At 46.5% G+C, this 13,570-nt stretch overlaps 6 protein-coding genes across 6 annotated transcripts; 3 read left to right on the forward strand and 3 right to left on the reverse strand.

Moving 5' to 3' along the window:
• Positions 1-42: 42 nt before the first annotated feature.
• On the forward strand, positions 43-855 carry SAMD00019534_107080 (hypothetical protein; the record flags this gene model as incomplete). The annotated part of the gene is made up of 2 exons (XM_012894143.1): positions 43-543; positions 601-855. 2 exons carry the CDS (start codon positions 43-45, stop codon positions 853-855), a joined length of 756 nt encoding a protein of 251 aa, XP_012749597.1.
• Positions 856-1,367: 512 nt separating this feature from the next.
• Positions 1,368-2,440, reverse strand: SAMD00019534_107090 (hypothetical protein; the record flags this gene model as incomplete). The annotated part of the gene is made up of 2 exons (XM_012894144.1): positions 1,368-2,123; positions 2,237-2,440. Coding segments are annotated over 2 exons (960 nt in total), but the record flags the coding sequence as incomplete, so codon positions are not given.
• Positions 2,441-3,958: 1,518 nt separating this feature from the next.
• On the forward strand, positions 3,959-6,298 carry SAMD00019534_107100 (hypothetical protein; the record flags this gene model as incomplete). The annotated part of the gene is made up of 3 exons (XM_012894145.1): positions 3,959-4,129; positions 4,228-4,481; positions 4,726-6,298. 3 exons carry the CDS (start codon positions 3,959-3,961, stop codon positions 6,296-6,298), a joined length of 1,998 nt encoding a protein of 665 aa, XP_012749599.1.
• Positions 6,299-6,420: 122 nt separating this feature from the next.
• On the reverse strand, positions 6,421-7,543 carry SAMD00019534_107110 (hypothetical protein; the record flags this gene model as incomplete). Its single annotated transcript, XM_012894146.1, has 5 exons — positions 6,421-6,750; positions 6,923-6,935; positions 7,009-7,051; positions 7,127-7,320; positions 7,398-7,543. Coding segments are annotated over 5 exons (726 nt in total), but the record flags the coding sequence as incomplete, so codon positions are not given.
• Positions 7,544-8,602: 1,059 nt separating this feature from the next.
• Positions 8,603-9,574, forward strand: SAMD00019534_107120 (hypothetical protein; the record flags this gene model as incomplete). The annotated part of the gene is made up of 1 exon (XM_012894147.1): positions 8,603-9,574. One exon carries the CDS (start codon positions 8,603-8,605, stop codon positions 9,572-9,574), a length of 972 nt encoding a protein of 323 aa, XP_012749601.1.
• A 170-nt stretch (positions 9,575-9,744) lies between these two features.
• Positions 9,745-13,334, reverse strand: SAMD00019534_107130 (hypothetical protein; the record flags this gene model as incomplete). Its single annotated transcript, XM_012894148.1, has 4 exons — positions 9,745-10,709; positions 10,779-12,254; positions 12,327-13,201; positions 13,285-13,334. 4 exons carry the CDS (start codon positions 13,332-13,334, stop codon positions 9,745-9,747), a joined length of 3,366 nt encoding a protein of 1,121 aa, XP_012749602.1.
• Between the last annotated feature and the right edge of the window lie 236 nt (positions 13,335-13,570).

The raw sequence follows: 13,570 nt of genomic DNA on the forward strand, positions 1-13,570 counted from the left end.
TTTTTATTAACCACGATTTTGTAGATCCCTTTTGATCTTAACATGGACATTGATTTGAAGGATTGGGGCATACCTTCAATGTATGACACCAACAAAGGTGTACCACTGAGGTATGCGGATTTCTTTCAAATGCTCAACGTCTACCTGGATAGATTTCCTCCCAACCCCAAACTGGTTATCGTTGTCATCCCATCATTGACAATCTCAGAGATCATTGAGGTCTCAAGACGAAACAACTCAGAGCACATCTTCAGAGTTGGCGTACAACTGCAGCACTATCTGAACATCAGGTCCAACACGCTACGCCCCACTGGCATTCCATTAGAAGACTGTGTCGAATCCATTATCGAGATTCGAACAAACAATGGACTTGAGAGCCATTCAGAGGAATGGTTCTGGAATCAGCTTGCCAACCAAAACATGGACTCGGAACTTGATGGAACCAACATGCACAACACCCAAGGTTTACCGCCTCTCACTCCAGCTCTCCAGAACAAACAAGTCATCAATCAGTCAATCTCCCAGATGTTCTTATTCTTTTTGGTATGTTGAGCGACACACCTGTACCCTTCTGACAGAGCACTGACATATTGTGTTTAGGGATCATGGGTCAGCGATATTCTCTGGAGAGGCAACAACATCACCCACATCAAGGCTTTCCCAAAGATTGTCAGAGACTCGGAGAATCAGATCGATTGGAACAGTGTTGCCATGCAACAAACGTTGTCCACCAACAGGGTGGACTTGGCATCATACCCCCATTGCCCCATGCGACACTTCAAAGATCTTTGGAGGATGGCGCATCCATTCGCCACCTATCGATCGGCGCCAAAGTCTGGAAGCTCAGACTTCTAACTTAATTAACTAAGTAACTATAAAAATATTAATATAAGTTTTTAATCAGTATTGAAACTTCTGACAGTGAGAAATGAAGTCGCGATAGCGACGCAATGTGAGCGCCAGCGACAAAGCAGCGCCAGCACGAGCCATCCACACACATTGAGGAGGAGTCATATTCTTGGGTCTATGGACCAAAGAGAACAAGACAAATGGTTCTTAATAACATATGATTGATGGATGGCAATGACTTAAGTGGCGCCATGGATGCACCTTCATCTTCATCATGCTCCAATGCTTTATTCCTTTGTGTAGGTTTGTTGGTTGGTTAAGTCCTTCATTTCGAAAGAGTTGTGCAGTTGATGTATCGTGTATGTATGTATGTGTCCAGTCCTTCCATCCGTCCTGGATGGATGAATGTATGGATGGATGATTGGGGATGTACATCTATGTATGTAAATAAGTATCTAATATTATATATATTCCAGCCTGGTCAATACTTGTCCATTGGATCCTCTATCTTGTCGTCATTCTTTGCCATTTGATACTTCTCCTCCTCCCTCAGATCCTYCGATATATATATTGTTGTTGCCGCCATTGATATCAAACACAATGTTTGGGTCTTCGTCCACTACCAAGTCATTCTCATTATTGTTGTTGTTGTTGGTTGTGATTGTGTTGGTAGTGCTGTTTGTGTTGTTGGTTGTGTTGTTGTTTGTATCGCTAGGCTGTTGTTGTTGTAGTTGTGGTTGCTCCTGAACATGGACATCTCCACTATCATTGATCGTTGAATCTTCCAGTTGGTTGGCAATCTCGATGACTGCACCAGAGTTGGCAGAGGTGGACATGACAGAATCGGAATTCTCCTGCATCGAGTCGGGCGTCTGTGACTGATCAGATGACAGGGGCAGTGGCGGGGTGAGTGCCTCGGCCACTTGATCCGATTGCAGCAGCAGTGAGACGCGCTCGCCTTTGAACACCAGCTGGAATTTGTCAATCTCGCGCTCGCCTGTCGTCGGCGTGTCGGCGGCCAGCTGCTTCTCCTCCTCCTTCTGCTGCTTGACGCCCATCAGATGATTCTTGAGATCGGACAGATCGCCCTCAAAGAACGACGTAATCTCTCGAATCCAATCGTCCATCTCTTGTGGCGAGTCTGCAATCAGATGGAACACTCTAACCGTACCATCATTCTCATTGCTCAAGAAGAAGTAGTTCTTCTTTGTCGATTTATCCTTGTAGCATTTAGTATATAATGATAAGTCTATTGCTCCAACTGGTGATGGTGCCTGTTCAATGTTTGTTTGAGTTAATCACTTGTCCACACACACTTTGGCGTCGCGGCACGCCACGCCAAGTCTACGCGCGCGTCCACAGACTCTGACTCGGACTTTGAACTTACATTCTTTTGTTTGAAGTAATATAGTATTCCATTGTTGGTCAATACGAAGAATCGACGACGCCAGTTCTTGCTGATACCTTTGCCACCCAACTTCTTTAAGAATCCATTCCTCTTGTCAACTGAACTCAGTCCACTGACAGTGACATCCATTGGTATCTGAGAACCTGCAGGTGTCATTGCAGTAGTTGTTATATCATTCTTCATTGTTGTTGGTTGTTGTTGTAGATGTTGTTGTAGATGTATCTATGGATGATGCTGTTCTTTATGTTGATGATGATGATGATGATGTTGTATGCATATGATATGATGCGCTCACTCGACTAGAATGACTGAATGACTGACTGACTGATTGATTGATTGTTCTTGTTGTTGGATGGATGAGCTGTATGCTATGCTATGCTGTATTCAATCAATCAATCGAATCAATGATTGAGTGCTTGCTTCTCACTGGCTTGTGCTTGTGCAATTGGTTTGTGGTCTTGGTTTGTTGTTGGGGTCGAGTGGATGTATGTTGTTTGTTGTTGGATTGGATATAGATGCAAGGGGTTGGTTGGTTAGGTTGGGGTTGTTGGTATTGGAATTGAATGGGTTGATGTGTGTGTGTGTGTGTGTGTGTTGATATATATCTGAATGAATGAATAATGATCTAATTGTGTGTTATGTGTGTGTGTCTCTATCTATCTATATCTCTAACGTTCACAATCAGAATGTCGATGTTTGTTTGAATGAATGATTGAATGAATGAATTAATGATGTATTATTTAGAATAATAATAATAATAGACTCGAGTGATTAGTGTGTGTGACTGTGACTATGAATGTTAATGCTTGTGAATAATGATAATATTCATTAATGATAATAATAATAGTTGTTGGAGAAGTAGTTGGCAACATTCAAAGGGTCGACCATATGAAATTATAAATCGTTAGATTTATTTATTTTTCATTAAACATAGTTTTGTGGTTGTGCCCCTCCACATCACACCTCTGATGGGGTGTCGACCTTCGTTTTGTTGTCGTGTCGACCTTAATAGTTAAGGTTTCCCAAGTTATAAAGTTAGTGTGACTCAGCCAAGTCACAACCTTTATATTTATTTATAACATCACAATCATTATTGATTTCCCAGTCCTCACTCTCACTCAATCAATCACTCAATCTATCAATCAATCAATCAAAGTGAATGAACTTCAAAAAATGAACCTGCTTAAATCTTCATTCTAATAAGTATATAAATAAATGTTTATAAATAAATATATATTTCATTCGAATGAATGAATGTAAGATATCTGTTCTAAATCCGGAATACCATTCCAACGGATCATGGATGTCTTATTCCGAAGCCTTACATTACATTGAATAGATGACCTCACTACTAGAGTGGCACCTCTCTACGTAGATGCCATGCTCCAGAGTCTACCTCATTTATAAAACCAGAATAAAACCTCAAATGGACTCAGATTCGCCACTTCTGCCCATCTCAAAAAACGACAAGTGAGTTCACCAAAAACACAAAGATTGTGTTGTGTGTTGGCCTTGTGTGTGTTCCCAAACAAGGCCCCCATTCGTTCAAGTTCAAAAACACTCAATCAACTCAAGCACATTGGCTGTCTTCCTTCCTTCTTACCTTACCCACCACACAGTGATATTACTTACTTCACTTCCACTTCCACTTCTTATTTATACAAACACATAATCTATCAAACAAACTTAATATATTATATAATGTCTTCATCAATCAACTTGCCAGCTTTGGAGAGAGCATGTGCCGAGTCCAGAGGTCTGTCCATGGACGCTGTGGCCAAGGCCGCCTCAGGTCATTTGGGTCTACCCCTCGGCTCCACTGAGATTGGTGGTGCACTCTTTGGCCATTGTTTGAACTACAACCCAGAGAACGTAAGTGACCCGACGCGACGACACACCTGATTGATGTGATGATCATGTGCTGTGCTTCACCCACACATACTGATCAATCAATCAATCAACAATAACAGCCACACTGGTTGAACAGAGACTACTTCATCCTGTCTGCCGGACACGGATCCATGTTCTTGTACAGCTGGTTGCACCTTGCCGGATACGACCTCTCGTTGGAGGACATCAAGAACTTCAGACAGCACAAGTCCAAGACTCCAGGTCATCCCGAGTTCCATGACACCCCAGGTGTCGAGTCCACCACCGGTCCACTCGGACAAGGTATCGGTAACGCCGTCGGTATTGCCTCTGCCTGCAAGATGGCTGCTGCCAAGTATGTATCTCACAGCCAGCTCATCAATCACGCATGATCACAATCACTAACACGATCACTCATACAATTCAATCTCTCAATCAATCAATCAATCAATCAATCAATCAATCAATCACTATCATGGAACTATCCCAACTCACTCAATCATTCAATAACAATCCTGGAAACATCCCACTCACTCAAACACAATCATTGGAATCATCCCTCGCCACACCACGCACCACCCTCGCTTCATCAATCACAGATTCAACACTCAACAACAGGTTATCTTTAACCAAAAGGTTGTTGTGCTCTGTGGAGATGGTTGCCTCCAGGAGGGTATCTCACAGGAGGCTTTGTCTTTTGCCGGTCATCATCGTCTGGATAACTTGGTGCTGTTCTATGACTCGAACGACGTGACCTTGGACGCCATGGCCGACGAGACTCAGTCTGAGGACGCCGTCAAGAGATTCGAGGCACTCGGCTTTGAGGTCCAGCTCGTCACCGAGGGCAACTCAATCAACCACCTCATTGGCGCCTACCAGCACGCCATCACCTCCACATCAGGCAAGCCCCATGCCATCATCTGCAAGACCATCATCGCCAAGGGTATCCCCGAGGTCGCTGGAACCAACAAGGGTCACGGAGAGGCTGGCGTCAAGTTCATTGAGAACGCCAGAAAGAACCTCGGCTTGCCCGAGGAGCGCTTCTTCGTCTCCCAGGAGACTCGCCAGTTCTTCACCGCACACAAGGCCGCCCAGATCGCCAAGTACACCCAATGGGAGGCACTGTTTGCCGCCTGGAAGGTTGCCAACCCAGAGCTGGCCGCCCTCCTGGCTTCCGCCACCGTCGAGCACAGCACCGCCGTGCTGCTGGCCGCCATCCCCGAGTTCAACCCCAAGGACACCATCGCCACCCGTAAGGCCGGCAGCGACGTGCTGCAGCCAATCGCCAAGCACCTGCCCCTCGTGATCAGTGGCTCTGCCGATCTGCACGGCTCCACCCTCAACTACATCAAGGACGGCAAGGACTTCACCCCCAAGTGTCTGGACGGCCGCAACATCAAGTTTGGCATCCGTGAGCACGCCATGGGAGCCATGATGAACGGCTTTGCCTACCACGGCATCTTCCGCGCCTCTGGCGCCACCTTTTTGGTGTTCTCTGACTACCTGCGTCCATCGATCCGTCTGGCCGCACTCAGCCATCTGCCCGTCACCTACATCTTCACTCACGACTCGATTGGTGTCGGTGAGGACGGACCCACCCATCAGCCGGTCGAGACCGTCAGTGGCCTGCGTATGATCCCCAACCTCGACGTGATCCGTCCCGCCGACCCTGAGGAGACCGCCGCCGCCTTTGCCTCGGCCTTCACCAGGATGTGCGGCCCAACTCTCCTGGCGCTCACCCGTCAGAACCTCCCCAACCTGATCGGCTGCGCCGACGCCCAGACCCGTCGCCAGGGTGTCCTGCATGGCGGCTACGTGCTCGTCAAGGAGACCGGCGCACTCAAGCAGATCCTCATCGCTACCGGCTCAGAGGTACAACATGCCGTCGAGGCTGCCAAGAAGCTCGGCGAGGGTGTCCGTGTCGTCTCGATGCCCTGCACTGAGATCTTTGACCGCCAGAGCGCCGAGTACAAGGAGTCCGTGCTGCCCATCGCCTGTCGCAACAGAATCGCCATCGAGGCTGGTGTCACCTCCTTCTGGTACAAGTACGTCGGACTCGACGGCAAGGTCATTGGAATCGACCGCTTCGGTATGTCTGCTCCAGGCAACACCGTCATGAAGGAGTTGGGCATGTGTCCCGAGTCCATCCTCAAGGCTGCCGCATCCCAATAAAAAACTTTGTCTGCTTCGTCATTCATTTATACATCAACAGAGTTATCGATCTCTCTCTCTCTTTCTTTATTTGGACAACAACATTGGCTGAATGTTGTTGGTGTCATTGTTTGGCGAGGCTATATAGTCTGATTGATTGTTTGATTGAGCTTGATGGCATGGGAGAGAGATCGACATAAAGGAGATAGGAGGGAGGTATGGAGAAGGGGAATGTTTGATTGATTGATTGGTTTGTTGGTTGGATGTTGTGATTGATTGATTGATTGATTGGTTGATGGTTGACAGGCAGAATTAAATGTGATAATCCAAGGTGAAGGTAGTAAGATGGAGGTTTGGAAATGATTGTCCACTATGCTTGATTGATTGATTGAATGATTGAATGAATATGAGGAGGAAGGAGGAGGACTTGTGACTGTAGCTGTGACTGTGATTGTGACTGTGCTTTGGCGCAGTCATATTGAGAGAGATAGAGAGTATGTTGGTTTGTTTGATTGAAATGATTGATTGAATGATATTAGGTACAACATGATGATTTGGGAGGTGGCTTTGGAGGTTCAGCTCGTTGAGTTGACTGTTGATGTCGTTGTAGCAGTCGCTTGGATATCTCTAAAAACATGTTGTCTATGCCATCATTGTTCTTTGCCGAGGTCTCATAGTACATTGCATTTATCTCATCTGCATACTCCTTTGCCTGTTCCCTCGTAACAGTTCTTCTTGCTTCCAAGTCTATCTTGTTTCCACATAATACCAATACTATACATCATCGAATGAACGGATTAGTATATGAATGAATGAACATGTCTAGCCAGCATGCGGGCATCATCATACCTATATCTTCCAGTATGTTTGACCTCAGTTCTTCTACCCATTCCTTGACTTTATCGAATGACTTGCTGATTGTAATGTCAAACACCAGTACGGCTACACATGCACCTCGGTAGTACATTGGCGCCAGAGATCTGAACCTGTCCTGCCCAGCCGTGTCCCAAATCTGGAACTTTATTCTGCAACCATCCACATGTCTACATTCGCGCGATGTTATCAATCATTAATTAGTTGTTATGGTTGATTGATTGATTGAATGATTGAATGAACATACACATTCTTTGTAAGGAATGAGGCACCGACGGTTGATAGTGGCCTCGTGGGGAATATACCCTCTGAATATCTTATAGCGATTGCAGTCTTTCCTACATCTGTATTGCCAAGGAGTACAACCTTTTTCTCTAATAACAGTGTCTCCATATTATATCATTGATCAATCTCAATATCAATATGTATTCATATATTGATTGATTGTTGTGATTGATGATTTGACTGAATGTATGAATGATTGAATGAAGTTGATCCAATTGCTATATGCTATGCTATTGATTGAATGATATTGTTAATTGTTATATTTGTTGACTAAACAAATATATAATAATAATAATAAGATTGAATGAATGAATTGATTGAGGAATGTGCGATTGCTCCAAAGTCTTGCATCCAAACACCTCACACTTTCCCATTGATACTAATTTTTGCACATTAATGAATGGTCTAAACAAAACAAACACATCGAATGGTCAAACCAGGGTACAAGTTAAACCTTGTCTGTAACAACAGTTATTGTTACAGTAATTAATAATAAACATGTTCACACATATATTACACATACATTACACATACACCACACAACACAAACAAATAGATAATATATATATATATATATATATATATTGAATGATTGATTGAATGATTGATTGGTGAGTCCGGACTCAATGACCAGGCTGACATCACCGACGAAAGACTCTGATGTCATTTGTGGGTTCTCTTTTCCCTTGTACAGATATGTCCTTGAAACCCTATTTAGTATTAATTTAGTAAGCATGCATTATTAGAGAGATAGTTTTGTTGGTCAGATCGAAGGATGGAAGGAATGTGAGGGTATGAAAATTATAATTTAGTTGTTGTGTTTGTTGATGTGTGGTTGGGTTTGGTTTGTCTTGCTGGACCAAGTATGAACTTACACACCTTCGCACAAGCAACACAACAATAACAAACACACTTCATCTTCATTCAATTTACAGATATAAAGACATACACACAAGTTAACTTCACATCACATCCATCAATCATTCATTCGTTCACACATATATATATTTACATATATACATATACATAACGATATTAATATAACTATATATAACTATATAACTTATATTAAATATCTCATATTCACTCACTCAATCAATCAATCAATCAATTATCAAGATTAGTTTAGATTTAGATTTAGATCAAATTAGATTAGAATAAGAAACAATGTTCAACCCTTCTGGATCATCTAGTTCGTCGGGTAATAGCAATTACTATCGTCAGCCTACATCGACACCAGGTGTTAACGCTCCAAACCCACCTCCAAACTTCGCAGCGCCTCCTCCTGCTGGAAAGCCTCCCGCTGGTGCCTACCCACCCCAGGGAGCTCCAGGCGGCTACCCTCCCGCTGGTGCCCCAGGCGGATACCCTCCACCCCCAGCCGGTGCTCCAGGCGGCTACCCACCCGCTGGTGCTCCAGGCGGATACCCACCACCCCCAGCCGGTGCTCCAGGCGCCCCACCCGTCGGCGCTGGCCAGTACCCTCCACCACCCCAGCAAGCCGGCCAATACGGTCCACCCCCAACCATGGCCGCCGGCCAATACCCAACACCAGCTGCCACTGGCGGTATCAGTCTGTCAAAGGACCAGTCCATCTCGCTGAGCAAGGAGGACCCATCACTGCGTCGCATCTTTGTCGGACTTGGCTGGGATGTCAACCAGGTGCAGGGATGTCCATTCGATTTGGACGCCGTCTGCTTCATGCTCGGCACCAATGGCACCGTCAAGGTCGGCCAGGACTTTATCTTCTACAACAACAAGGTGTCTCGCGATGGCTCCGTCGAGCACAAGGGTGACAACCTCACCGGACAGGGTGAGGGCGATGACGAGGTCGTCACAATCAACCTGCCACAGGTCTCCCCAGACGTCATCAGAATCGCATTCGCCGTCTCTATCCACGACCCAGAGACCCGTCGCCAGAGCTTCAGCCAAGTGCCACGCGCCTTCATTCGCATTGCCAACCAAGAGAGTGGCAGAAACATCTGTCGTTACGACCTCTCCAACGAGGGCGGCACGAACACAGCCCTCATCGTCGGTGAGGTCTACCGTGAGGGTCCAGAGTGGAAGTTTGTTGCAGTCGGCAAGAGTTTCCCAGGTGGTCTCAAGTACCTCTGCCAGATCTTTGGTGTCAGCGTGTAGAATAGTATGTGTGTCCCATTCATTCATTCAATCAATCAATCAATCAAACAGCAACAACAGCAGCAGCAACAGCAACAGAAGCAGTAGTAGCGGCAACAGTAACAGCACTTAAGCAATGCAATAAATAAGTATATATAGCTTTATTATTATCTCATCCTCGTGGCTCACGATTAGTCATGCAAGAACTGTTGCTTCATCTTGATCTCGCGACGCATACGATTGGTCTGGATCTTGTGACGGATTAACAGGGCAGTGCCAACGATGATGCCGACACCGGCAACCGAACAGATAACGACAATGATGATCAGACGCCAGTTGGTCTCGGTCTTACAGTCACTGATAGTTTGAGACGAGATGAGCGAGCGGAATGACGGGTCGACGACCAGACGATCATGGAACGCGGGCGAGACGATGGCCACCATCTGTGTGTAGTTGCTAGTCTGGTTCAGGTTGGACTCGACCATCAGTGGGTCGGTCTGGTCCAGCATCACGACCTTGGAGCGCACGATACGATCCTCGACGATCAGTCCATTGGCAAAGTGTGCCTGCAGCACAGAGTCTCCGGCCACGAGCTGGAACTGGTTGAAACCCGACTGGTTGACAGTGTCGACTGTCTTGCAGTTGGACACGGTGGTCTTTGGTGCGGTCGACGAGAAGACCACCTGCAACGTGTTGAGCTGCGTATCAAAGCTCCAGCGCTGGACCGACACGATGAACTTGAGAGAGTTGGCCTGGATGCTGATGATCTGGCCGGCAAACTCGATGGTGGCGTCCTCCAGGAAGGTTGTGACATTGATCATCACAATGACGGTGCTGCCCGAGAAGGTGCCGTTGTAGACTGAGGTCTTGTCGCCGGGCTGGCTCATCAAGCGCCATGTGGCATCCTTGAGCGCCAAGGTCTTGCCAGGGACAGGCAAGTCGGTTTGGGAGTTAATTTCACGCAGATGAGTGATGGCTGAGGTGAAGCCTGTACCCTTTCCTGGATACTGGCCATTACCATTGCCGCCATCTGTTGGCGTACCACCACTTCCACCTTGCGCTGAGCAGTTCTTATACAACTCCCAGCCCTTCTCACACTTGCAAATGCCTTCAATGCACTCTCCATGTCCACTACAATCATTGTCGCACAAAGGGACTAGTTGGTAACGAGGGGAAGGGTTAGGGTAAGGTTTGGGGTATTGACATGGAAGTTGGGCAAACTTACAATCATAGAGGAATACTGGGGCACCGCCAGAGACGCCATTGACTGTGACATTAACGTAGGATCCACTTGGGGCATCGGATGCGTCGACTGTGCCCGGGAAGCGACAGATAAGAGTGGTGTCATTGACAAAGGTGACGTTGTTACATGGTGAATCGTGGATCTCAACCTTGAGCGCAACATCTCCAAAGTACATTCCAGTCACTGTGACATTTCCTCCAATCAAGTACTTGACGCGAGTGGCATTTGTTACAATGGGTGAGAGGTAGGTGAAGTTGCCAGCACCGGAAAGGTCGTTAATGACGGTGTCGTTGATAGTGTAACGCACTGGGTTTGTTCCCATGCCAGGTTGCATATCACATGTGAATGATGTGTGTGGAAGTATGAAGTTGACGTTGAGGCACTTGTATGGGCCGACCGACACCTTGGTGATGGTTCCGTTGAGGTACAGGTTGGTGCCCTGTCCAATCACCTTGCCACCAGCCGCGCCTGTTGGCGTCATTGAGGTGACCTGGGGGTCTTGGTATGAGAATGTCTTCGGGTCGGAGTGATCTGGGACGATGGTGTAGAGCAACGCGACCTCACCCTTTCCGTAGTAGGATGGCGCATCACATGTTATCTTGGTGTACGGGGTGATGATGCGTACGTTTGGACAATCTGCCATCCTGCCCTCTCCCAGCTTCAATGCTACGCGCATGATGTTTGAGATTGGTCCAAAGTTGATGCCGGAAATAGTGAGTCCGGTGCCATTGGTGGCGGGTGAGGTGACGCCTCTGATCGATGGTGGGTAGTAGGAAATTGTGATCGTGCCATTGGACATCGCCACGTTATTGGCATAGATTGTGCCGTCGAATGGACCGCCAATGCCTGGGGGAATCTGGAATGCAAGCACCTTGTTGTCAAAATCAGCATAGACCGAGGTCACGTTGGCAATGATACCCGTGGTACCATTTCGCAGGACTAGATTGAAGTTGCTGATGGCGGGTGGGGCATTGATCACCTCGATCTGGACAAGCTCGCCAGAAGTCTGGATTGTGCGGTTGTAGTTGGTCTTTAGGGACATGGGTCCGCTGAGTTTGTAGAATGCTCCCAGACCCGAGCCAATCGAGTCGTTCACAGTGCGCTCAAAGTATGGGCTGTTGATGGAGGCCGTGATATCATACATAAGGTATGAAGCTGTGAAAGTCGTAGAGGGCTCAAAGACCACGACGCCTGTCTTTGGACCAAACAACCAGTTGTAGTTGAGTTGGTTGGGATCGTACAGGACATTCATCCAGATGTCGGCCATCTGGTAGTACCTCGAGTTATCGGAGTATTGAGTACAAGTGGCTCGCAATATCTTGGCGGTCTTTATCGATTGGACTGTTCCCATCGCACCCTTCATATTCTCCACATACTGTCTATTCAATACCGTATTGACATCTTCCAAGGATAACTTATACTTGAAGCAGTTATAATATGTATCCTCATTTGAAATGTCTGGAATAGTTCCATGGATTATTGATTGATTAGTATGATATCCATCACGATCATTCATCGATAATCACTTACAAATTAGAGCCTTGAGACTGCTGCCCATTTGTCCATTGATTGAGACTTTGATGGGGAACATTCCATCGACGACAGAGTCGTTGAGGACACAGGTGAGCATGCCTGGATTGATTATGGCGATGTTGTTGCAGGACACTCGGTCAAAGGTGGTCATGGATATTTTGGCGACGGTGGCGTCGGAACCAAAGCCACTACCAGTGAGTGTTACAGTGTTGCCAGCGGTCAAACTGCCTGGATACACCACGGATACGTAGGGTGGCAGGTATGTGTAGAATGTAGTCTTGGTCGTGGTACCGTCGGTGATGGTGGCGGTGTACGTGGCACTATCGCCTGGTGGCATGGTACACGTGACGGTCTGGGCATTCGAGTCATAGACGGGCGATTGACACAAGAAGTCTGGCACGAGATTACCCGAGGTCTTCTTCATGGTGATGCTCACTTGATTAAAGTTGAATGATGATTGGCCTACTGTGCTGAATGTTGATGGGCCTCCAAACTGTGAGGCGGGCGTCATGTAGATGTCAAAGCCATTGTTGAACTCGCAGATGTATGGTTGGCTCTGGCCGGCCAGACCCTCATTGTTAAAGCAGCGCTTGGACACGGCGCCGCCGACGTACTTAAGGTAGACCTCATTGTCGGTGCTGTCGCCAATGTTTGGCTCGCCTGGACACCAGTCATTATAACCATAAGTACGGTCGGTATTAAGGTCATACATCAGCTGATTCTTCTCTGGACCTGCATTATAATACCACTTTCCATTTGGCAAATCACCGTATCCTGCCACCCAAAAGCTATGTTGATCGATATTACTCTTAAACGTCTTCAAAATAAAGTCCATCTCTGGTTGTGATGTGATCGTTACCAAGTATCCTCCACTAAAAATGAAAGTGTGATTGAGTTAGTGATTGAGTGGACCAGTGATTGGAATAGTTCCTGGGGGTGTGGAGTGGATAGTTACAGGTTTGAACATGAGGTCATGGCTGAGGAGATGCCAGAGTTGCTAGACATCCATCGGTAGGAATGTCCATTGCCATTGGTAGTCCATTTTGGATCTTGTGCAATGGCAACACTTGTGCAAAATAATAATACAACTGTCGACAACAGTGAGTAGTTGATTGTCATCTTATTCAATAATAATATTAATCAATGTTATAATTATATGTTATAACTTATAATTAGTATTATGATGTAAGGATTTGATTGGATTGGATTGGATTCAATTCGATTGGATTGTGATTGTATCG

The sequence above is a fragment of the Acytostelium subglobosum genome (genome assembly GCF_000787575.1).
Source record: "Acytostelium subglobosum LB1 DNA, scaffold: scaffold28, whole genome shotgun sequence".
NCBI classification, from domain to species: Eukaryota; Evosea; class Eumycetozoa; order Acytosteliales; family Acytosteliaceae; genus Acytostelium; species Acytostelium subglobosum.